Source organism: Somniosus microcephalus, chromosome 7 (genome assembly GCF_052327205.1).
Source record: "Somniosus microcephalus isolate GS21.2 chromosome 7, FLI_Smic_1.0, whole genome shotgun sequence".
Classification (NCBI taxonomy): Eukaryota; Metazoa; Chordata; class Chondrichthyes; order Squaliformes; family Somniosidae; genus Somniosus; species Somniosus microcephalus.
The window spans coordinates 3,108,903-3,135,803 of NC_140993.1; the positions used below are offsets into that span (position 1 = coordinate 3,108,903).

The window sequence follows — 26,901 nt, forward strand, 5'->3', positions numbered from 1 at the left end:
CTTCTATCCTCGGAAGAGGATACTGTACCATGTGAAGAACCGGGTTTACAGTCACCTTGAAGTCCCCACAGATGCGAACTTTTCTCTGTTCTTCAGATTTATCATTTTTGAACGTTTTCTTCATGACTGGGATGATGGGTGTTGCCTACTCGCTCCAATCTATCTTGGATAACACGCCTGCTTTTTCCAAATTCTCCAGCTCTGCCTCGACGGCTGGATGAATTGCGTATGGCACCGGCCTTGCCTTAAAAAACTTGGGAATTGCCGCATCTTCCACTTTTATTGAGGCGGTGGCGCCTTTCAGGGTTCCTAGTTCCTGTTGAAATACTTCTTTGGCGTTAGCCAAGATTTCTTTTAATCGTCCAGGTATGACGTCATCATCATTTTTTTTCTTACTGGTCACCGTCAGTGCCTGAATGGAGTGCCAGTCTAAACGTATCTTCCTGATCCATTCATGTCCCAACAACGGTGGACCACCATCTTGCAGAGTGTATAAATAAAACTTCTGTATTTCCTTGCCGTTGTATACAACAGGCACCCTTATTTTCCCTCTGGGGTATAATTTCTGCCCCGTATATGTCTTCAAGACAATGGATGTGTCTTTCAAAGGTATATGTGGAAATAGCCGCTCGTAATCCCGTCGACTCATGACGGTCAGAGCTGATCCTGTATCTAGCTCCATTTTGACTGGGGACCCCGCTATCGTGAGGGTAACACAAATGGTCTGGTAATCTTCTTTGGCAATTACATTATGTAATTTGAGACAGCTTAGCCTCTTGTTTCTGGAGTCGCTATCGCTCTTCTGGTCTTCGGAGCTACTGTCCGTCATCATTTGCACCTTCCTGTACTTTTCCTTATTGACCTTTTTACTGTCAGCGGATTTCTTTCCAGATCTGCACACACGTGCAATGTGTCCCATCTTGCCGCATTGCCTGCATGCTTTGTCCTTGAACCAGCAGTCCTTCTGGTCATGGGTGATAACATCTCTCGAAACCCCGTGTCATTTCATGGGTGCCGAAGTCCTGTGGCTTTTGCTGTATCTCTGCAGCTCCTCTTGCTGCTGCTTCGTATGATACAGCCACACTGAAAGCCTTGTCCAGTGTTAAATCTTTCTCAGAAAGTAGTCTTTTCTGTGTTCCTTCGCTTAGGAGACCGCAGACGAATTTGTCTCATAGAGAATCTGCCAGTCCTGCCCCGAATTGGCAGTGCTTTGACAGCTTTCGTAATTCGGTGAGGTAATCAGCGTTACTTTCATTCTGGTGCTGATTGCTCCTGAAGAATTTGAATCGTTCCGCTATCAGCAGCGGTGTTGGGTTTAAGTGCTCCTGTAAGGTATCAACAATCTCATTAAAATTCTTGTCCATCGGTTTGGCTGGAGTGATCAAGTTTCGTAACAGCCCGTATGTCCTTGCGCCCATCAGATTTAGAAGTACCGATGCCTTTTTATCATCCGCTACTTCATTCGCCTTGTAATATACCTCCACTCTTTCCACATATGTGGTCCAATCTTCTATATCACTATCGAAAGCAGTAATATTGCCAGTCTTCGGCATCTCGAAAATCTAAAATGGCGCTTCCCACGCTTTTCCTCTGTCCCCGATGGATCAAAATGGCGCCTCCCGCGCTTTTCTTTCTTCCCCGCCGAGTTAAGATGGTGCCTCCCGCGCTTTCCCGCTGCTGCCAACGCTGTTCTCCGCGGTTCCCATTGCGACCTGCAGCTTTTCGTAGTATTTCTATTTTTTTTAATGTATCGCTTCAATATTCTCTCCATAATTGAAGAACCGTTCCCGTCGTGGAGCAGACCCTCTGGGACTTTCCCCTCCCTCTGCTCGGTCCGAATGCCGACCTGCTTTGCAGCACTGGCCGCACCCTGAGTGCTCCACCCTCTCTCTCTCTTTGCTTCTGCTTCCCGACTCGCTGCCCGGCCCCGTTGCAGAGCCACCCGATCGAGCTCTAGCCCGCCGCAGCCCAGGAAGGATCAGTGCACTACCTGCCACCAGCCCGTTTAGCTGGGGAAACCACAGACTGGAGACCGAGCCTGGCCCTCGTTTTCGAGTTTCTTCGAGTTATTATTTTTTTTCTTGCTTCTGGCTTCGACCTTCGTCTGAGGAATCGATCCCCTTGAGGTGCTGCTGAATTGCAGGTAAGTTCGTTTCTAACTCGTCGCCACTGTTAGATCCGTGTGTTAATGGAGACACGGAATGCAGAAGTTGATTTAACAAGTGTTTACTGAACAAAGTCTGGAGGTGAACTAACAACACAAGACGCTACACAGGCTTATATACCCGAGTGGTCACTACTGGTACTACAGTATACAGGGGCTTCAAAAACATAGTTTCTCTTAAAGGTACATACACTACAGAATCAACCTAACAGGCCCCACAGACAGCATTCAAAAGGGAGGTTGGTCATCAGCTGGTTGGTAGGTTCTCTTCCTTCTCTTTTATACCTTTAAGTTGGTAAGTCCTCTTAAATAGTGGTGTGATATTATCATCTATATCCGGGCAGAGGGTCTCCATAACTAATAATAAGAAATTTAATTAATTACATAGAATGGAGCAGGTGATGTGTTACTGTTGCGAAATGTGGGAGGCGGTGGACCCCATTGAGGCTCACGGTGATTACATTTGCGACAAGTGTTTGGTGCTAGAGGAACTCCGGCTCCGTATTGAGGTGCTTGAGACCGAGCTTCAGACACTGCGACACATCAGGGAGGGGGAGAAGTACCTGGACTCTATGTTTCAGGAGATGGTCACACCTTTGAAATTAATTAATTCAGATGTAGTCCGTGGTCAGGGACAGGACGGTGTGACTATGAGTGAGGCAGGTACGGGGATCCAGGAGGTAGTGTTGGAGGAGCCGCAGCCCTTTCTCTTGTCCAACAGGTGCGAGGTTCTTACTCCCTGTGGGGGCGGGAGCGGGGACTGCAGGGAGGATGAGCAACCTGGCCACAGCACCGTGGAACAGGGGACCATTCAAGTGGGGGGAGTAAATAGAAATGTTGTAGTGGTAGGGGATAGTATTATTAGGGGGATAGATAGGGTTCTCTGCAGTCGAGAGCAGGAGTCCCGAAGGCTGTGTTGCCTGCCCGGTGCCAGGGTTAAGGACATCTTTTCTGGGCTGGAAAGAAACTTGGAGTGGGAGGGGGAGGATCCAGTTGTCATGGTCCTTGTTGGTACAAACGACGTAGATAGGACAAGGAAGATAGTTCTGTTAAAGGAGTATGAGCAGCTAGGGGTCAAATTAAAAAACAGAACCTCAAGGGTAATAATCTCTGGATTATTACCTGAGCCACGAGCGAATTTGGCTAGGATAAATAAAATTAGAGTTAAATGTGTGACTCAAAGACTGGTGTGGGAGAAATGGGTTTTGCTTCCTGGGACACTGGCACCAGTACTGGGACAGGAGAGAGCTGTTCCGTTGGGACGGACTCCACTTGGCCAGTGCTGGGACTAGAGTCCTGGCGAATCGAATAACTAGGGCTGTAGCGAGGGCTTTAAACTAATTAGTTGGGGGGGAGGTTTCTAGAGAGCAAATAAATAAAATGACAACGGAGAAGGTCATAGACCTAGGTAGCAGTGGGGGAATTAAAAACCAGAGCGTGTCAGGAAGGGACAGAAGGTATGGAGTAAAAGGTAAAGTAGTAAAAGGGGAAAAAGCAGGAACTAAGTGTCACAAAACATATTTGAAAGTTCTCTATCTGAATGCACGTAGCATTCATAACAAAATGGACGAGTTAACGGCACAAATAACTACATATGGGTATGAACTTGTGGCCATTACAGAACCATGGCTGCAGGGTGACCATGACTGGGAATTAAACATACCAGGTTATTTAACAATCAGGAAGGACAGGCAGGAAGGAAGGGGAGGTGGGGTGGCTATGTTAAGAAAGGAAGGAATCACTGTAATACAGAGAAATGATATTGGGTCAAAGGATCAGGATAGTGAAACAGTTTGGGTGGAGATAAGGAATAATAAGGGGAAAAAGACACTAGTGGGCGTAGTCTATAGGCCTCTGAACAGTTGTAATTCTGTTGGACGGAGTATTAATCAGGAAATAGTTGAGGCTTGTAATAAGGGAACAGCTATAATTATGGGGGATTTTAACTATCATATTAACTGGACAAATCAAATTGGGCAGAACAGCCTTGAGGATGAGTTCATAGAGTGTATTAGGGATGGGTTTCTTTAGCAGTATGTAACTGAACCGACTAGGGGGCAAGCAACCTTAGATCTGGTCCTGTGTAACGAGACAGGATTAATTAAAAATGTCCTAGTAAGGGATCCCCTTGGAATGAGTGACCATAACATGGTTGAATTCCATATTCAATTAGAGGGTGAGAAGGTTGGATCTCAAACAAACGTACTGAGCTTGAATAAAGGAGACTATGAAGGTATGAGAGCGGAATTGATTAGAGTGGACTGGGAAAATAGATTAAAGGCTAAGATGGTACATGGTCAGTGGTGTACATTTAAGGAGTTATTTTACAACTTCCAAAAAATATATATTCAACTGAGGAAAAAGGGTGTAAAAGAAAAGACAGCCATCCGTGGCTAAGTAAAGTAATTAAGTAGAGTATCCAACTAAAAACAAGGGCATATAAGGTAGCCAAATCTAGTGGGAGGATAGAAGATTGGGAAATCTTTAAAAGACAGCAAAAAATAACTAAAAGATTAATTAAGAAAGGGAAGATAGATTATGAAAGTAAATTAGCAAAAAATATAAAAACAGATCGCAAGAGTTTCTACAGTTATATAAAAAGAAAAAGGGTGGCTAAAGTAAATGTTGGTCCCTTAGAGGATGAGACCGGGAAATTAATGGTGGGAAACATGGAGATGGCAAAAACGCTGAACAAATATTTTGTATCAGTCTTTACGGTAGAGGACACTAAGAATATCCCAACACTGGACAAACAGGGGGCTCTAGTGGGGGGAGGAGCTAAATACGAATAAAATCACTAAGGAAGTGGTACTCGGTAAAATAATGGTACTCAAGGCGGATAAATCACCTGGACCTGATAGCTTACATCCTAGGGTCTTGAGGGAAGTGGCGGTAGGGATTGTGGATGCATTGGTAATAATTTTCCAAAACTCCCTGGACTCAGCAAAGGTCCCGGCAGATTGGAAAACTGCTAATGTAACACCCTTATTTAAAAAGGGTAGTAGGCAGAAGGCTGGAAACTATAGGCCTGTTAGCCTAACATCTGTGGTTGCTAAAATTTTAGAGTCCATTATTAAGGAGACAGTAACGGGACATTTGGATAAACATAATTTAATAGGACAAAGTCAGCATTGATTTATGAAGGGGAAGTCATGTTTGACAAATTTGCTTGAGTTCTTTGAGGAAGTAACATACAGGGTGGATAAAGGGGAACCAGTGGACGTAGTGTATTTAGACTTCCAAAAGGCATTTGACAAGGTGCCACACAAAAGATTATTGCTCAAGATAAAAAACCACAGGATTGTGGGTAATATTCTGGCATGGGTGGAGGATTGGCTATCTAACAGAAAGCAGAGAGTTGGGATAAATGGTTCATTCTCAGACTGGCAATCAGTAACTAGTGGTGTTCCGCAGGGGTCAGTGCTGGGTCCCCAACTCTTTACAATCTATATTAACGATTTGGAGGAGGGGACCGAGTGTAACATATCAAAGTTTGCAGATGATACAAAGATGGGAGGGAAAGTAGTGAGTGAGGAGGACATAAAAAACCTGCAAAGGGACATAGACAGGCTAAGTAAGTGGGCAGAGATTTGGCAGATGGAATACAATACTGGAAAGTGTGAGGTTATGCACTTTGGCAGGAAAAATCATAGAGCAAGTTATTATCTTAATGGCAAGAAACTGGAAAGTACGACAGTACAAAGGGATCTGGGGGTCCTGGCGCACGAACCTCAAAAAGTTAGTATGCAGGTGCAGCAAGTGATCAAGAAGGCCAATGGAATGTTGGCTTTTATTGCTAGGGGGATAGAATATAAAAACAAGGAGGTATTGCTGTAGTTGTGCAAGGTATTGGTGAGACCGCACCTGGAATACTGCATACAGTTTTGGTGTCCATACTTAAGAAAAGACATACTTGCTCTCGAGTCAGTACAAAGAAGGTTCACTCGGTTAATCCCGGGGATGAGGGGGTGGACATATGAGGAGAGGGTGAGTAGATTGGGACTCTACTCATTGGAGTTCAGAAGAATGAGAGGTGATCTTATTGAAACATATAAGATTGTGAAGGGGTTGGATCGGGTGGATGCGGTGAGGATGTTCCCAATGATGGGTGAAACTAGAACTAGGGGGCATAATCTTAGAATAAGGGGCTGCTCTTTCAAAACTGAGATGAGGAGAAACTGCTTCACTCAGAGGGTGGTAGGTTTGTCGAATTTGCTGCCCCAAAAAGCTGTGGAAGCTACATCATTAAATAAATTTAAAACAGAAATAGACCGTTTCCTAGAAGTAAAGGGAATTAAGGGTTACGGGGAGCGGGCAGGAATTTGGACATGAGTCTAGGTTCGGAACGGTCATGGCCCTGTGGGTAGCGGAGCGGGCCCAGGGGCCGTGTAGCCTGATCCTGCTCCTATTTCGTGTGTTCTAATTCTGTTAGATTTCAGGAGATGGTTCTATTCACATGGATAGTGGAGACCTCGGGAACAGGCTGCCAGCTAGGAGTCCTTCAAGAGTAAATTGGGACTGTTGCTGGCTGGGGTGGAGATCACCTTTTATAGAAGGTAAGTACTGCAGGAAATACAGGGACAGAGTGAGCTCCTGGACGAGTTTCGATCGCCTAGATGGGTCGGAGAGGAATTTCCCAGATTTTTTCTCCCAAATTGGCCATTAGGTTTTTTTTAATCTGTTTTTTCGCCTCTCCCGAGAGATCACATGGGTTCGGGTGGATGCAGAGTGATAGTAGATTTGAGGTTAGGATCAGATCAGCCATGATCTTTTTGAATGGCGGAGCAGGATCGAGGGGCCGATTGGCCTACTCCTGCTCCTATTTCTTATGTTCTTATGTTATGTTCTTATGTTCTCTACACTGCCCCATCAAACACTCCCAGGGCTGGAACAGCACGGGTTAGATACAGAGTAAAGCTCCCTCTACACTGTCCCATCAAACACTCCCAGGGCTGGAACAGCACGGGTTAGATACAGAGCAAAGCTCCCTCTACACTGTCCCATCAAACACTCCCAGGGCTGGAACAGCACGGGTTAGATACAGAGTAAAGCTCCCTCTACACTGTCCCATCAAACACTTCCAGGGCTGGAACAGCACGGGTTAGATACAGAGTAAAGCTCCCTCTACACTGTCCCATCAAACACTTCCAGGACAGGTACAGCACGGGTTAGATACAGCGTAAAGCTGCCTCTACACTGTCCCATCAAATGCTCCCAGGGCAGGTACAGCACGGGTTAGATACAGAGTAAAGCTCCCTCTACACTGTCCCATCAAACACTCCCAGGGCAGGTACCTCCTGAACTGCATCACTTCACGCTTCTCTGCATTGACCTCCATCTGCTGTGCTTCTGCCCATTTCACCATCCGGTCTTTGTGATCGTGAAGCCTATAACTATCCTCATCACTATCTACTATGTTGCCAGGTTTCGTATCATCTGCAAACTTTATAATGCTGCTCCCTACACCCGAGTGTAGGTCATTTATAAAAATTGAAAAGACTAATGGACCCAAAGCTGACTCTTGGCACTACTGACACCATTGCAAACCACCTCCCAGTCTGAAAAACATCCAGCACCACCCTCTGCTTCCTGTCAGAGACAATTCCGTATCCATCCCGCCACTTTCCCCTTAATTCCATGGGCTTCCAACTTCTTAACAAGCCTCCTGTGTGGCACTTTGTTGAATGTCTTCCGAAAGTCCATATATATAACATCTACTGCATCACCTTGACCAAACTTCTTCATTACTTCATCAAAGAATTCAATCAAGTTTGTCAGACATGATTTGCTTCTAACAAATCCATGCTGGCTCTCCTCGATTAACCCAAATGAATATTTATTTTGTCCCTGATAATGGTTTCCAATAACTTCCCCACCACCGATGTTAGGCTGACTGGCCTGCAGTTTCCTGGTTTATCCCTCTCCCCTTTTTTGACTAGTGGTAGAACATTAGCAACCCTCCAGTCCTCCTGTATCCAATGAGGATTGAAAGATTGTGACCAATGTCTCTGCTATTTCTACCTTTGCTTCTTGCAGCAACCTCGGATCCATTCCATCCGGACCAGGTGACTTACCAACTTTCAGTAATGCTAAACTTTTCAGTACGTCTTCTCTATCTATTACTATCCTGTCCAGAACTTCCCTCGCCTCTTTTAGTGTAACCTTCACATCATCCGCTTCCTTTGTGAAGACAGGTACAAATTACTCAGTTAATACATTAGCCGTGACCTCTGCCTCCACACGAAGATTTCCCTTTGGGTCCTTAATAGGCCCAAATTTTTCCCCAGTTAATCACTTACACTTAATATTTCTATAAAAAGTTTTAGGGTTCAATTTAATGTTGCCTGCTAATCTTTTCTCGTAATCTCTCTTTGCCTCTCATGTTAACTTTTTCCAATTCCTTCCTGTACTTTCCATAATCTTCCTGGTTATGAACTGAATCTTGCTCCTGACATTTGTCATCAGCCTCTTTTTCTGTTTTATTATAACTTTTATTTCCTTTGTCATCCAGGGTACATTCGCTTTGGATGCTCTATCTTTTCTCTTCAAAGGATTATGCCTAGTTTGTACACGAGCTATCTCTTCCCTGAATGTCCACCATTGCTCTGTTACTGCTTTACCTGCAATCACCTTTTCCAGTCTACCTGTGCTCGGTCCCTTCTTCAATCCCTCAAATTAGCTCTTCCCCAGTTCAGCATTTTTACCTTATATACCTTACCAGATATTTTCTGGTCTCTTTCCATAATTACTTTGAACCTTATGATGTTGTGGTCACTGTTAGCTGGATGATCTCCGGCTGTAACACCCTCCACTTGCCCTACTTCATTCCCCAGAGCCAGATCCAACACTGCTTCCTTCCTCGTTGGACTGGAGACGTATTGATTGAGGAAGTTCTCCTGTGCACTTATCAGAAATTCCTCTCCTTCCCAGCCCTTATGTTTTTCCCAGTCTATATTAGGGTAATTAACCTCTCCTAATATTACTACTCTATTTTTGTTACACGCCTGTGAAATTTGCTGACAAATTTGCTCATCTATCTCCTCCTCACAGCTTGGAGCTCTGTAAAAAACAAAGCTCCCAACAATGTGACAGCTACCCCGCTGTTCCGCAACTCAAGCCAAACAGATTCAGTCCTGGAACCATCGAGTCATAGAGGGAGAAATTCAGTATCGCCCCGTTTGGGGCGCGATTATCGGCCGGGCGCAAAGTTTAGCGCCTGGCGCTAATTATCGCCTCCGACTGCAAACTTGGCTTCTATCGCCCCTGGAGGTGATTGGAGCGCTAAATCAGGCGCTACACACCTGTCTTAAGGCGCTAACGTCGAGGAGCGAGGCACCACCTCAGAGCGCTGGCGAAGCTCATGTGATGTCAGTCAGCAATGGAACACAGACACACTGGTGCCGGCCAGTTCTTAAAGGGGAGGGTCGATCTTGCTCTCCCCCCACACCCTGCTCATTGCAGCCTTGAATCTCGGCCTGGAGAGACCTGTGCATCAAATCTGCTGGAAAGAACAATGGAGAGGCCCAGGGAAAGAGCTGAGAGTGCAGCCCCCACAGTCTCTTCTAAATCGATGCAAGGAAGGTCAAATCAAAATGAACCTGCAAAGTGCTGCTCAGTACCCAAAACTCCTTCACACAGCGTTCAATCTCTCCAGAAGTCTCTCTCTCTCTCAGAATGCGTGGCGCAAAAATGTCACTGACAAAAAAAGGCAGGAAGCGGCCGCCTTTAAATAGCGCTCCCCCAGTCCCTTCCTGACTGCAAAACGCTCCCCTCAACCTGTCGTTGCTAGCGGCAGGCGGTAAGGCAGGGGGCGCCACTCAATATCCGGTCCGGGGCGCTGCACGCTCGACTGACGTCACGATCTGCCGGCGCAGGAGATTGTGGTGGTAGTGTTTAGCGCCGCCGCAAAATGTCTTGTCAATTTTGCGAGCGGCGCAAACATCGCCACGTCCGGGCGCTATATAAAGGGGAGCTGGCGGGCGACTATTTTTGTTGCTGTCCCCCCCCCCCATGAAGTCCCCCCGCGGGGTGTCAACTGCTCTCCGTGAGCCCGGCACGCCTCGAGTGCCAGGCTCGTTTGCCGGCACTCCTGATCCCTGGTGGCCCAGCTGGGTGCCAGGACGTGCTACGCCAGGGCCCTTCCCTTTAATAAGGGGAGGAAGGCCTGCAGTACCGCAGCGCAACGTGCTGCAGTGCCAAGCGCGCGATATTGGCTCGCAGCGCCCCAAGGGGGATGCGGGATGCTTCAAGTAGCGCCCCATCTCCCTCTCGGGGCACTACCTGGGAAAATCGGCCGTGGGGGCGCTAACTTTTTCGGGGCGCTAAAATTACCTGAGTGTCTCCGCCTCCACCACTTCCGTCGGCAGCGAGTTCCAGGTCCTCACCACTCGCTGTGTAAAAAAGTTTTTCCTCACGTCCCCCCTGTATCTCTTGCCCAAAACCTTAAATCTGTGTCCCCTAGTCCTTGTCCCATCAACTAGTGGGAACAGCCTTTCCCCGTCTAGCCTATCCAAACCCGTCATAATCTTGTACACCTCTATCAAATCTCCCCTCAACCTCCTTTGCTCTAATGAAAACAAATCCAGCTTCTCCAACCTGTCCTTGTAGCTAAGATCCCCCATCCCCGGAACCATTCTGGTAAATCTCCTCTGCACCCTCTCAAGGGCCTTCACATCCTTCCTAAAGTGTGGTGACCAGAACTGGACACAATACTCCAGTTGTGGCCTAACCAGCACTTTATAAAGGTTCAGCATAACTTCTCTACTTTTGTACTCAATACCTCTATTTATGAAGCCCAATATCCCATATGCTTTGTTAACCACTCTCTCAATATGTCCCGCCACCTTCAGGGACCTGTGCACATTAACTCCCAGGTCCCTCTGTCCCTGCACACTCTTTAAAACTGTGCCATTAAGTGTATATTGCCTTTAGTAAAACCAGTAAATCTTTTTTATTTAGAACTGTAACATCATCAATACTGCCACGCCCCTCCTCTTTTTCCTTCTCTGATTCCTGAATACTTGGTAACCAGGAATATTAAGAACCCATTCCTGGCCATGTCTCTGCTACTGCAACCAGGTCTGAATCCCACGTAGCAACCTGTGACTGCAGCTCACCCACCTCATTAGTTACACTGCGGGCATTAACGTGCACACAATTCAATACCTCCTTCGTAATATAAGAATGTAACATAATTTTTAACTCCCTCACCTGGGCACTTGGCAGTGTTGCAACTTTCTGATTGGAACTTTGGTCCGCTGCATCTGCCAGCGTCCTGTGGTTGGTCGAGGGTGCGTTGCCTGAGGCGGAACCCACCACTGCAAGGCTCACGGCACGGACTCCATAGACCCCAGGAGCCCCAGGAACAGTCATCTGAAACACAGGCAGGTACAACACGTTATCTGGTGACTTTACTAAACTCCTTAAACTTTACTACAGATACAAAGTTCCATCAATTTGAAAAAAATGTCCCTCTTGAAAAGAAATTAAACTTTTAAAGAAGAACACTTCAAATTGGACAATAAAACAGATTTATTCTAAAATCCAATCGCTCCATTATTAATAGTTTGACCAAAGTAACTTGATAAATCCATTGTTAATGCTTGTGCTCCCGCTGCAGTTATCACGCTAACAACTTCTTACCCACATCTTGATGCGAGCCTCTTCGTACAGTTACATTTTCTGGCTCACCGGTTACCGGGCACAATCACCGGTTACCGGGCACACTCACCGTTTACCGGGCACCTCATCCACCACCTTAAACATTCACTCCCTCCACCACCGGCATACCGTGGCTGCAGTGTGTACCATCTACAAGATGCACTGCAGCAACTCGCCAAGGCTTCTTCGGCAGCACCTCCCAAACCCGCGACCTCTTCCACCTAGAACGACACGGGCAGCAGGCACATGGGAACATCACCACCTCCAAGTTCCCCTCCAAGTCACACACCATCCCGACTTGGAAATATATCACCATTCCTTCATTGTTGCTGGGTCAAAATCCTGGAACTCCCTCCCTAACAGCACTTTGGGAGCACCTTCACCACACGGACTGCAGCGGTTCAAGAAGGCGGCTCACCACCACCTTCTCAAGGGTAACTAGGGATGGGCAAGCAAAGCAGGCTGCTTTGTCCTGGATGAAGCAGCTGAAGATGGTTGGGCCTAGGACACTGCCCTGAGGAACTCCTGCAGTGATGTCCTGGAGCTGTGATGATTGACCTCCAACCACCACAACCATCTTCCTTTGTGCTAGGTATGACTCCAGCCAGTGGAGAGTTTTCCCCCGATTCCCATTGACTTCAATTTTTCTAGGGCTCCTTGATGCCACACTCGGTCAAATGCTGCCTTGATGTCCAGGGCAGTCACTCTCACCTCACCTCTGGAATTCAGCTCCTTTGTCCATGTTTGGACCAAGGCTGTAATAAGGTCGGGAGTCGAGTGGTCTTGGCGGAACCCAAACTGGGCATTAGTGAGCAGGTTATTGGTGAGTAAGTGCCGCTTGATAGCACTGTCGATGACACCTTCCATCACTTTGCTGATGATTGAGAATAGACTGGTGGGGTGGTAATTGGCCGGATTGGATTTGTCCTGCTTTTGGTGGACAGGACATACCTGGACATGTGAAGTGCGAAGTCCCATCTGATTGGGCGCAGGTTTTAATCGAGCCGCCCACTCCGGACTGGCACCAGGGCATTTGCCCAATCTTGCTCACTTCTGCCACGGTTGTCAGAGACTCGTGTTTGTGACAGGGAGGGTGGTGGTGATGAAGCCATGTGGGATATCTCTCCACCTGATGCAGGAATATCTGGCAGCAGTTTCCCTCAGGCTTTGACCAGCTCAGTCAGAGATGAAAACCCGAGATTCCCCAGACAGAACGTTTTCTGCCCTTATGTCCTTCATACAACACGGAGACAGGCTGCTCGGCCCATCCAGTCCACGTCGGTGTTTACCCTCCCAATCACATTTACCCGCCCGGTTCCTCCACTTAAATGATCTAATCTTCAATGTTGACACAGTGGTTACGAACTCTGGAAGTGAATTCCACACATTCACAGCTCTCTCTGTAAATAGCAGCATTCTAAATCAAGAGCTAACACAAGAACATAAGAACACAAGAATTCTGAGCAGGGGTCGGCCATTCGGCCCCTCGAGCCCATTCAATAAATTTATGGCTGATCTTCGACCTCAACTCCATAAGAATACTGGAAAATACACCGGACCGAGAACCCAAAGATTGAAATGTGAATTTTATGACATTGGTAAATGGATTTTTACCGTCACAAATCGTGATGTTGACACACGCCCGCTCTTGCCGCAAGATTCCGCTGCAGAGATCCGCCGTCACAGGCTGGCCCGACTCCAACGCCACACAAACTCTAGAACGCTCTTCCTTCAACAAGTACTGTTCCACCTCAGGGAGCGCAGTGAGGTTCTGGGTGTCGAGCTGCTGCCCGCGCTGTAGACGTCCTGGGGCCTTACTCAGGACAGGCCGAGGGACACAGGAAGAGCAGCCCATCCAGCCTGACCACTCGCTGAGTCCGACTGCACCTAAACAATGACAGCAGAATGAACATTAAACAAAACCTGCCAGCCTCAGTCACTGACCACTCTCAGTAACAGCCTCACTCACTGACCACTCTCAGTAACAGCCTCACTCACTGACCACTCTCAGTAACAGCCTCACTCACTGACCACTCTCAGTAACAGCCTCACTCACTGACCACTCTCAGTAACAGAGCCTCACTCACTGACCACTCTCAGTAACAGAGCCTCACTCACTGACCACTCTCAGTAACAGCCTCACTCACTGACCACTCTCAGTAACAGCCTCACTCACTGACCACTCTCAGTAACAGCCTCACTCACTGACCACTCTCAGTAACAGAGCCTCACTCACTGACCACTCTCAGTAACAGCCTCACTCACTGACCACTCTCAGTAACAGCCTCACTCACTGACCACTCTCAGTAACAGCCTCACTCACTGACCACTCTCAGTAACAGGGCCTCACTCACTGACCACTCTCAGTAACAGGGCCTTACTCACTGACCGCTCTCAGTAACAGCCTCACTCACTGACCGCTCTCAGTAACAGCCTCACTCACTGCCCGCTTTCAGTAACAGCCTCACTCACTGACCGCTCTCAGTAACAGCCTCACTCACTGACCGCTCTCAGTAACAGCCTCACTCACTGACCACTCTCAGTAACAGGGCCTCACTGACTGACCACTCTCAGTAACAGCCTCACTCACTGACCACTCTCAGTAACAGCCTCACTCACTGACCGCTCTCAGTAACAGCCTCACTCACTGACCGCTCTCAGTAACAGCCTCACTCACTGACCGCTCTCAGTAACAGCCTCACTCACTGACCACTCTCAGTAACAGGGCCTCACTGACTGACCACTCTCAGTAACAGCCTCACTCACTGACCACTCTCAGTAACAGCCTCACTCACTGACCGCTCTCAGTAACAGCCTCACTCACTGACCGCTCTCAGTAACAGCCTCACTCACTGACCACTCTCAGTAACAGCCTCACTCACTGACCACTCTCAGTAACAGCCTCACTGACTGACCACTCTCAGTAACAGCCTCACTCACTGACCACTCTCAGTAACAGGGCCTCACTCACTGACCACTCTCAGTAACAGGGCCTCACTCACTGACCACTCTCAGTAACAGCCTGACTCACTGACCACTCTCAGTAACAGAGCCTCACTCACTGACCACTCTCAGTAACAGGGCCTCACTCACTGACCACTCTCAGTAACAGGGCCTCACTCACTGACCACTCTCAGTAACAGCCTCACTGACTGACCACTCTCAGTAACAGCCTCACTCACTGACCACTCTCAGTAACAGAGCCTCACTCACTGACCACTCTCAGTAACAGGGCCTCACTCACTGACCACTCTCAGTAACAGGGCCTCACTCACTGACCACTCTCAGTAACAGGGCCTCACTCACTGACCACTCTCAGTAACAGAGCCTTACTCACTGACCACTCTCAGTAACAGGGCCTCACTCACTGACCACTCCCAGTAACAGGGCCTCACTCACTGACCACTCTCAGTAACAGGGCCTCACTCACTGACCACTCTCAGTAACAGGGCCTCACTCACTGACCACTCCCAGTAACAGGGCCTCACTCACTGACCACTCTCTGTAACAGGGCCTCACTCACTGACCACTCTCAGTAACAGAGCCTCACTCACTGACCACTCTCTCCAAGAGCAGCGACAATGAGTCGGGATTGGAAGAATTTTGATTCCTACCTTTGCAGCTGTCATTCGTACAATGAAATAATCCATCGATGCAGACACTGCGGGGAAAAGAGCAATTCAGTACGGACCGTATTAATATACAACACCGACCGACAGCGACTGTTAATATACAACACCGACCGACACTGGCTGTGTTAATATACAACACTGACCGACACTGACTGTTAATATACAACACCGACCGACACTGACTGTTAATATACAACACCGACCGACACTGGCTGTGTTAATATACAACACCGACCGACACTGACTGTTAATATACAACACCGACCGACACTGACTGTTAATATACAACACCGACCGACACTGACTGTGTTAATATACAACACCGACCGACACCGACTGTGTTAATATACAACACCGACCGACACCGACTGTGTTAATATACAACACCGACCGACACTGACTGTTAATATACAACACCGACCGACACCGACTGTGTTAATATACAACACCGACCGACACTGACTGTGTTAATATACAACACCGACCGACACCGACTGTGTTAATATACAACACCGACCGACACCGACTGTTAATATACAACACCGACCGACACTGACTGTGTTAATATACAGCACCGACCGACACTGACTGTGTTAATATACAACACCGACCGACACCGACTGTGTTAATATACAACACCGACCGACACTGACTGTTAATATACAACACCGACCGACACCGACTGTGTTAATATACAACACCGACCGACACTGACTGTGTTAATATACAACACCGACCGACACTGACTGTGTTAATATACAACACCGACCGACACCGACTGTGTTAATATACAACACCGACCGACACTGACTGTTAATATACAACACCGACCGACACTGGCTGTGTTAATATACAACACCGACCGACACCGACTGTGTTAATCTACAACACCGACCGACACTGACTGTTAATATACAACACCGACCGACACTGACTGTGTTAATATACAACACCGACCGACACTGACTGTGTTAATATACAACACCGACCGACACCGACTGTTAATATACAACACCGACCGACACTGACTGTTAATATACAACACCGACCGACACTGACTGTGTGAATCTACAACACCGACCGACACCGACTGTGTTAATATACAACACCGACCGACACTGACTGTGTTAATATACAACACCGACCGACACTGACTGTTAATATACAACACCGACCGACACTGACTGTGTTAATATACAACACCGACCGACACTGACTGTTAATATACAACACCGACCGACACTGACTGTGTGAATCTACAACACCGACCGACACTGACTGTGTTAATATACAACACTGACCGACACTGACTGTGTTAATATACAACACCGACCGACACTGACTGTGTTAATATACAACACCGACCGACACTGACTGTGTTAATATACAACACCGACCGACACTGACTGTGTTAATATACAACACCGACCGACACTGACTGTGTTAATATACAACACCGACCGACACCGACTGTGTTAATATACAACACCGACCGACACTGACTGTTAATATACAACACCGACCGACACTGACTGTGTTAATATACAACACCGACCGACACTGACTGTGTTAATATACAACACCGACCGACACTGACTGTGTTAATATACAACACCGACCGACACTGACTGTGTTAATATACAACACCGACCGACACCGACTGTGTGAATCTACAACACCGACCGACACCGACTGTGTGAATCTACAACACCGACCGACACTGACTGTGTTAATATACAACACCGACCGACACTGACTGTGTGAATCTACAACACCGATTGATTAATATTTACACTGTGTGAAGCCCTGAACTGGATCCATTTATTGAGAGCCCGATTCTCTCTGGATTCTTGGTCGAGCAGCCGATGTGTGTCTCAGAGACTCACCAGGTGTTACAGCCAATCAGAATGCTGTCGCCGGGTCGAATGTGCATGGACGATGGGGCTCTCCTGCCCTCTGACTGGTAAAGATGAAGACAGTCGCACTCAGACGGAGCGACGCATTTCCCATCCTGCTCCAAGAAACCCTGAGAGACGACAAAAAGATAGAGAGAATAGAGAGAATAGAGAGAATAGGGTGGGGTCAATCTCGGGGGGTTTCGGTGTCGGGGGGGTTGGCCCAGATTGGGGGGTTCTCGGTCTGGGTGGGGGTCAGTTCAGGTGCAGGGATTCACCCCTTTGGTTGTTTTATATGAAAGATTTGAGCTCGCTGCATTTGACGATATTAAACCCACCTCGGGACAGTAACATCCGGCGACACAATCCTGCCCAGCGCTGTCACATTCCCGCCTCTGTCCCAGGTCAGAGCAGTGACCCACACAACCTGACCCACATGCTCGGTGTTCAAACGGGCTTTCACACCTGGAATCTGAGAGATACACAAGTTCAGTGTCAATATACGGGGAGAACAGGAGGGGGGGAGGGGGAGAGGAGAGGGGGGGGAGAGAGGGGGACAATGGGGCAGAGAGGGGGGGCGGGGAGAGGGGGAAGGGGGCAGGGAGGGAGTGCGGGGAGAATGGGGTGGGGAGAGAGGTGGAGGGGGGCGGGGGAGAGGGGAGAAGGGGGCAGGGGAGGGGGGTGGGGAGAGAGTGGCGGGCAGAGAGGGGCGGGGAGAGAGGTGGAGGGCGGGGCAGAGAGGGCGAGGGGGCGGGGGAGAGGGGGGCAGGGGGGGGAGAGAGGTAGAGGGGGCGGGGGAGAGAGGTAGAGGGGGGCGGGGGAGTGGGGAGAGGGGCGGAGAGAGGGGGAAGGGGAGGGGACAGAGGGGGCGGGGGGAGGGGAGAGGGGGACGGGGAGAGGGGGTGGGGGAGAGGGGAGAGAGGTAGAGAGGGGCAGGAGAGGGGCAGGGAGGGAGCGCGGGGGAGGGCGGGGGAGAGAGGGGGAGGGCGGGGGAGAGAGGGGAGAGGGGGGGTGGGGAGAGGGGGACGGGGAGAGGGGGGTGGGGAGAAGCTGGCTGTCTCTGATCATTTGATGAAATGCTCAGTCAATAATAACAAATTCCAGGAACTTCCCCACAACCGACGTTAAACTAATGGCTCTGTAATTTCCTGGTTTTTCCCTCCCACTTCTAACTAACAGTTATATTGGCAGTTTTCCAATCCAAGGGGTCAATTCCTGAATCAAGAGACTTTTGAAGGACCGGGACTAAAAGTATCTGCAATTTCCCCACCTACTTTCATCGGGACTTCCAAAAGGCCCCCGGACGTGTATTTTAAGGGAACTATTTTGCAGGGCTCTGGGGAAGGAGCCGGGGAATGGGATTAATTGGACGCTCTTCCAGAGAACTGGCACAGGTGCGATGAGCCGAATGGCCTCCTCCTGTGCTCTGTGGTGCTATGATTCTACTGCTTTCAATCCCCTGTGGTAGGGACCATCAGCTCCTGGGGATTTATCCATCTTTAATCTCATTATTTTACTTTTTTTGAATGTAGTCTCAGGGATGGAGAAAGAATCGGCCTCGCCCACATCCCCAGAAGGAATTTATAAATCGGTTCTTTGCCTCTTTCTCCGAGTCCATTAGGCCCAGGAGGTGCTGACAAGAGCAGTGACCCCTGACCCTGAACTTTCACCTGCTCGTGACCCTTTCCTTCTTCAATTCTGACCAGGGGTCAACACCCAAAATATTGTCCTGTGAAATCTGTCCGACCTGCTGTGAATTTACAGCATTTTCCATTTTGACTTTACCTCAAACTCGGAGTCAAAAATACCCAGAAAACGTTCCACTGCCCTGGGACAACACAGTGTCCCACACAGCCCCCATTACTCACTGTCCCGTCCCGGCCCGGCCCGACTAACTGAGGAACCAGCCCCACGTTCACGCTCCTCACCTGCACACTCGGTCTGGTTACACACTCTGGACTCCATCTCCTGTCCTCTGCAGGGTCTCCCCCCAAACAGGGGTCCGCGGGCAGCTCGATAGCGATGCTGCACTGGAGAAATGCAGGAACAGTCTGACCAGTCGCTCCACAGGCCCAACTCACAGTCCACTGAAGAGACAAACACCAGAGGAATACTTTACTAAATCAATATAATGGAAAGTGGGGAAAGTGACAGACACAGGCCGCGCTTTCCCCAACCTCAGCGAGTCCATGGCGGGCGGTGCTCCATCCTGCTTTGTAGAATGATTTTCCCCTGATTGGGCTTGTTAAGCCCCACCCAATGAGGTTCTCAGCCAATTAAAAAGAAGTGGGTCTGATGATGTAATTAAAGGGACAATGCGCAAATTTAATTTGACATTTGTGCTGTCAGTGTTCTACAGCATTGAGGTGTTGTAAATACTGACACTGCACAGAGGTGCACGGCTGCACCCAGGCTCTCCCATGACTCTCTCCATATGCTAATGGAGGGAGTCACAGCACACAGGGAGGTTCTCTTCCCTTCCCATGGGCGGAAGAGACCTCCCCAGGAGACCAACACAGCCTGGTTGCACATTGCACAGGACACACGCAGGGATATGGTCAGGAGGACCAGGCTGCACTGGCACAAACCTTTCAATGATCTCAGTAGATCACGAAACGTTAGTACAAAGCCACACTCAACCTCATCCTGCTGTGCCTCTCATCACATCCCCATCACTCTGCCTTCCCTACCCTACTCCTGCACATCCTTACTCACACCAACTTACCTTGCACCTCCACCCATCCCTCTCTATCTACATTATCACTTCCCCATCTCACTAGCCACCCTCACACTCACCCTCATCCTAGTCCAATCGCACCAACAAACAACACACAGGGGTAGGCACTTGGGTGTTTTAGCCAATGTTCTTGTGAAGTTTCTGGTAATATGATGTCAAACATTGAAACTTTTATTTTCAAAATGTTGCATTCTTGGACAGATTTGTGTGCACCTTTGGAAGAGGCTGAGTGAGTCGCACTGAATGGTGAGACATAACGGCAACCCCACCCCACCCCACCCCACCCCACCCCGCCCCACCCCCAACCCCACCCCCAACCCCACAATGTTGAGGAGTGTGAAAGGAATGGCTTGGGCATTGTAGGGATGCTTTACGGTGTTGGTGTGGGGTGGTGTGGGGTATGGTTAGCGGAGGGGTCGATAACCAGGGGGCAGAGATTTAAAGTAATTGGTCGGAGGTTTAGAGGGGAGTTGAGGAGAACTTTTTTCACCCAGAGGGTGGTGGGGGTCTGGAACTCACTGCCTGAAAGGGTGGGAGAGGTAGAGACCCTCATCACATTTAAAACATACTTGGATATACACTTGAAGTGCCGTAACCTACAAGGCCACGGACCAAGAGCTGGAAAGTGGGATTAGGGTGGATAGCTCTTTGTCGGCCGGCATGGACAAGATGGGCCGAATGGCCTCCTTCTGTGCTGTAAATTTCTATGTTTCTATAATTCTATGATCATGTGGCAGCCAGGGTGTACAGCGTCAAGTGAAGTAAATCTGGCCATGGTGAGGCCATCCCTGGCCTCCCGGGTGGCAATGTGGGCGGGTGCTGATGCCCTGTGTCCTGTGCAGCATCAGTTGATTGCGGAGAAGGTTGGTGTTGTTGGTGCTGCTGGTGTTGGGACTGATCATGGTGGGATTCTGAGGACCAAGATGAGATCGTTTCAAGGGCACCGATGCTGATGTAATAGATGGCAGGTGAAGTTGAGATGACAGACGTGATCTGTCAATGGTGAGAGAGGTTGTTCCAATGAGGTGACAGTGGATAGAGAGTTTGCTCCAAACACTTGCAACCTGCATAAAGCTCAATCTGTTTTCCAAATGCAGGAAGCAACAGCTTCTGAGCTTGGAAAGTGAACAGCTGTGAGATGGGAGCTTTTATAGCACATTTGCAGCTGTCAAGTAACGAGATGATTCCATGGCCAATCAACTCCCGCCCTGCTTACCTGATGTGGACCCCGTGGGCAACCTCGTAAAATGTAAAGGTGAACTCAAAATACTTCTTAATGAGCTGTTAACAAGGTCATAATGACCTGAATTGCCTCCCCAGCCGCTGCGTGTCGGGTCTGCTCAGCGCTGACAGACCCGACATTTGGGAAAAGCGTGTGGCGGAGGGTTGACAGCGGGGTCCCGATCCGCTGTCAACATTTTTTTTTTCCCACCCGACCCACCACCGAACGCGCCCACTGACACCCTGAAAAATTACCCCCACACAGACAGAGACACAGATCCAGAGAGACAGAGCGAGTGAGAGAGAGAGAGATAGAGTCCGACCCTGTTCAACATATACATAAATGAGTTAGCAGACAAGCTGGAGCAAAGCGAGTCACCGGGTCTCTGTCTCCTGGATGGGGAAGTGAGGTCCCTGTTCTATACGGATGACCTGGTTCTGCTGTCTCCCACAGAACAGGGATTACAGCAACATTTAGACCTACTCGACAAATACTGCCAAAATTGGGCCCTGACAGTAAATCTAAAGAAAACCAACATCATGATTTTTCAAAAAAGGCCCAGATGTCAGGAAAACAAATACCAGTTTACTCTCAGTGATACCATCATAGGACACACTATGAGCTACACTTACCTTGGTCTAACCATTACAGCATCAGGGAGCTTCAACATAGCAGTGAATGCACTAAAAGAAAAAGCCCGAAGAGCCCTATATGCAATAAAAAGAAAATTCTACAACATCCAAATTCCAATCAAAATCTGGCTCAAAATATTTGATAGTATAATCCTGCCCATTGCGCTGTATGGTAGTGAAGTATGGGGCCCACTCAATCACCATAGCTACACTAAATGGGAAAAACACACAATAGAAGCCCTACATGCAGAATTTTGCCGAAGCATTCTTCGCACGCAAAGGAAAACACCAACAAATGCATGTAGAGCCGAACTAGGCAGATACCCACTGATAATAAACATCCAAAAACGAGCACTAAACTTTCTAAATCACCTCAAATCTAGTTCCCCAGACACCCTTCATTTTAAAGCCCTCCAGACCCAAGAGCTGAACCCAGAAACGAGTCCCCTGAGTCAGTTGTTACTGAAACTAAGTTCTCCTACCCAGCCGGACCCTGACCAGTCCCAGACCAACACTGCTCCCCAAACACCAATCCGAGTGAACCAAATCATTAAACAATGCAAAGAAACCTACCTGGAACATTGGAACACAATAACCAAAAGCCAAAGCAGATTAGAATGCTACCGGGCCCTAAAAAGAGAATATAAACTGGCAGACTATCTCTCGACCATCAGAGACACAAAACAGAGACAGACCCTCACCAGATACAGACTAAGCGACCACCAACTGGCAATTGAAAAAGGAAGATACAAAAAATCCTGGCAACCTAAAGAAAATAGAATATGTGATCACTGTCTGGCCGGCGAGGTTGAGACAGAGGTGCACTTCCTCCTAAAATGCGAAAAATTCAACGAGACAAGAAACATATATTTTGACAAGCTCAGCCTTACAACCCCAGATTTCAAAGAATTGGATGACCTGTCAAAATTAAGAATAGTCCTGGGGGAGGGAGACAGACCATATCTTGGTGCCCAATATGTAACAACATGTCACAACCTGAGGAACAGTAAGTGACTAACGAGCACACCCATAGCATATATACGCTAAAAATGTTAAAATCAATACCGAATGTACCCAACGACTGTTTTAAATTAATACTGAATGCACCCAACGAGGGTCAACGACTGTTTAAATTAATACTGTCTGTACCCAACGAGGGTCAAAAACGTTTGACACCTACAGAATGTCGGAAACCTGTACTTTTTGTTATGTAAGCTTTGGCAATATGGTTCCCTGTAAACTTTCATGCCAATAAAGCATTTGAATTTGAATTTGAATTTGAGAGAGAGAGAGAGAGAGAGAGAGACAGAGAGAGCAACAGAGACACAGACCCAGAGAGACAGAGAAAGAGAGAGACAGAGAGTGAGAGGCAGAAAGAGAGAGACAGAGAGAGAGAGAGAGTGAGAGACAGAGAGAAAAGAGAGAGACACAGACCCAGAGAGACAGAGAAAGAGAGACATAGAGTGAGAGAGTGACAGCGAGAGAGAAAAAGAGAGAGACAGCAAGAGAGAGAGAGACTGTGATCCCATTTTCCTTTTCTACTCGCTCCTCGTACACTTTAATATTCCTCTTTTTCAAGCAACTCTCTAATTGTGTTTTACAGCATTTGTAGATCCTGCTCCAATATTTTGCGGCAGGTAGGAACGTAGGCGGTTCAGCCGCTCGAGCTTGTTCTGCCGTTTAATTAGACCTTGGTTCTGTATCCTTTTATCCCCTTGTCCATCAGAAATCTATCGATCTCAGCACTCGGAATCTCCAAGCCCAAACCCTGCACCCCACACTGTCCCCAGCATTCCGAGCACTACCTCTGACCTCTGACTCCTGATCCCAAATTTAGGGAGTGCAATTTTTACCCCTCCCCAAACTCGATCCAATTGGTCAGTTTGTGAGATGATTGGTGTTTCAGTCACGTTCAGTCCAAATACAAACATTTTGTAGAATTTATTCAAGTAAGTGTTTGATTGAAACAATCTAGTTATTTAACTCTGCTCGGTGACCAGTCTCCACCTGATTGTCTTTTCACTGGGACTAACTGGATCGTTCTTTCAAAGAGCCAGTGCAGGCACGATGGGCTGAATGGCCTCATACTGTGAGATTCTATGAGTGAATCTCTGGATTCTCCAGTTCTTCAAATCGAGCAATTCCCATTCTTGGGATAATCAGCGACATCCCCTAATTTAGTTTATCAGTCATAATATACTTAGGGGGAACAATTCGGTTGCTTTGCGTATCCTGCTAGCGCCCTAAGAGGGCGATAACGGGGTGCAAAGCAACTAGCGCCCGGGCGCGGCGCCGCCAGCGCCTCCCGCGAAATTCAGCGGGAGGTTAGCGGTGGCAGTAACCGTTAGCGCCCTGTGCCGCCGGCGATGATGTCATCGCCGTGCGCAGCGCCCTGCTCGCCCCCCGGCCACCATCTTTGGTGGTGCCCCCGACTTACCGCCAGACGCTATGTCCGACGGGGTCAGGGGGGCCTACCTGCGGCCGGGGCTCGAGTGCCGGGCTCGTTTGCCGGCACTCCCGATCCCTGGTGGCCCAGCTGGGCACCGGGACGCACTGCGCCAGGCCCCTCCCCTTTAAGAAGGGGAGGCAGGCCTGCAGTGTCGCGGCGCGACGTGCCGCAGCACATAGCTCTGCGATATTCCCTCGCAGCGCCCCAAGAGGGAGACAGGGCGCTTCCAGTAGCGCCCCGCTTCCCTCTTGGGGCGCTACCATTCAATTACGGCTGCGGGGGTGCTAATTTTTTTGGAGTGCTAAAAGTAACACCCCGGCGAAGTTAGTGCCCCAAAGGGAGCGTGACTCAATGTTTCCCCCTTAATGTTTTCCACTACATCAGTTAGAGTTCAGCAACTGTGCTTAATCCATGTGGTCAATTTCACTTTGTAAATCTGCCAGTTATAGCCTGACTCCTTCGAAAGGTGGGGAGCATTCTGGGAGAACGGGATAACACGAGGAGCGTAAATAAACTCGGAGATCCCGGCGCACCAATTAACTGCCTGTCTGAGTAGCACCACCTGGACAGGTGCCCGCGGGAAGAGGCCAAAACACAAACACATTACGAGGCGGCAGTAACGGAAAGGCTACTGACCTGGACACGCCTGGGTGTAGCACGGCTCCAACTCTTCGCGCTCCTGCAGTGCCTCCGAGCAGCTCCTGCTCCGATAGCCTGTCCCACAGGTGAGGGAGCACGGGCTCCACACTGACCAATCACAGCCGTCACCAGCCACTGTCCAACACAAAACCACAGGCCGTAAAAACAACACACAATAGCAGCAAATGGGGCCTCTCAATCACTCTCCATCTCCCCCTCTATCTCCGTCTCTCTCGCCCTCCCTCCGTCTCGGTCTCTCTCTTCCTCCCTCCGTCTGTCTCGGTCTCTCTCTCCCTCCCTCCGCCTCACTCTCTCTCCCTGTCCCTACCTCAGTCTCTGTCTCTCTCCCTGTCCCTCCCTCAGTCTCTCTCCCTGTCCCTCCCTCAGTCTCTCTCTCTCTCCCTGTCCCTACCTCAGTCTCTCTCTCTCTCTCTCCCTGTCCTTACCTCAGTTTCTGTCTCTCTCCCTGTCCCTACCTCAGTCTCTCTCTCTCTCTCCCTGTCCCTACCTCAGTCTCTCTCTCTCTCCCTGTCCCTACCTCAGTCTCTCTCTCTCTCCCTGTCCCTACCTCAGTCTCTCTCTCTCTCCCTGTCCCTACGTCAGTCTCTCTCTCTCCCTGTCCCTACCTCACTCTCTCTCTCTCTCCCTGTCCCTACCTCAGTCTCTCTCTCTCTCCCTGTCCCTACCTCAGTCTCTCTCTCTCTCCCTGTCCCTACCTCAGTCTCTCTCTCTCTCCCTGTCCCTACCTCAGTCTCTCTCTCTCTCCCTGTCCCTACCTCAGTCTTTCTCTCTCCCTGTCCCTCCCTCAGTCTCTCTCTCTCTCCCTGTCCCTACCTCAGTCTCTCTCTCTCTCCCTGTCCCTACCTCAGTCTCTCTCTCTCCCCCTGTCCCTACCTCAGTCTCTCTCTCTCTCCCTGTCCCTACCTCAGTCTTTCTCTCTCCCTGTCCCTCCCTCAGTCTCTCTCTCTCTCCCTGTCCCTACCTCAGTCTCTCTCTCTCTCCCTGTCCCTCCCTCAGTCTCTCTCTCTCTCCCTGTCCCTACCTCAGTCTCTGTCTCTCTCCCTGTCCCTACCTCAGTCTCTGTCTCTCTCCCTGTCCCTCCCTCAGTCTCTGTCTCTCTCCCTGTCCCTACCTCAGTCTCTCTCTCTCTCCCTGTCCCTACCTCAGTCTCTCTCTCTCTCCCTGTCCCTACCTCAGTCTCTCTCTCTCTCCCTGTCCCTACGTCAGTCTCTCTCTCTCCCTGTCCCTACCTCACTCTCTCTCTCTCTCCCTGTCCCTCCCTCAGTCTCTCTCTCTCTCCCTGTCCCTACCTCAGTCTCTGTCTCTCTCCCTGTCCCTACCTCAGTCTCTCTCTCTCTCCCTGTCCCTCCCTCAGTCTCTGTCTCTCTCCCTGTCCCTCCCTCAGTCTCTGTCTCTCTCCCTGTCCCTCCCTCAGTCTCTGTCTCTCTCCCTGTCCCTACCTCAGTCTCTCTCTCTCTCCCTGTCCCTACCTCAGTCTCTCTCTCTCTCTCCGTCCCTACCTCACTCTCTCTCTCTCTCTCTCCCTGTCCCTCCCTCAGTCTCTCTCTCTCTCCCTGTCCCTACCTCAGTCTTTCTCTCTCTCCCTGTCCCTCCCTCAGTCTCTCTCTCTCTCCCTGTCCCTACCTCACTCTCTCTCTCTCTCTCTCCCTGTCCCTCCCTCAGTCTCTCTCTCTCTCCCTGTCCCTACCTCAGTCTTTCTCTCTCTCCCTGTCCCTACCTCAGTCTCTCTCTCTCTCCCTGTCCCTACCTCACTCTCTCTCTCTCTCTCCCTGTCTCAGTCTCTCTCTCTCTCCCTGTCCCTCCCTCAGTCTCTCTCTCTCTCCCTGTCCCTCCCTCAGTCTCTCTCTCTC

At 49.2% G+C, this 26,901-nt stretch overlaps 1 protein-coding gene across 1 annotated transcript in view; it reads right to left on the minus strand.

The window, feature by feature from the left end:
- Nucleotides 1-26,901, minus strand: part of sspo (SCO-spondin) — a 546,162-nt gene that overhangs the window by 67,569 nt on the left and 451,692 nt on the right. The window contains exons 46-47 of the mRNA XM_085993923.1: nt 13,439-13,711; nt 11,375-11,536 (exon numbers count right to left, since the gene is read on the minus strand). Coding sequence (XP_085850049.1) covers nt 11,375-11,536; nt 13,439-13,711 — 435 coding nt within the window. The remainder of the gene's footprint in view (nt 1-11,374; nt 11,537-13,438; nt 13,712-26,901) is intronic.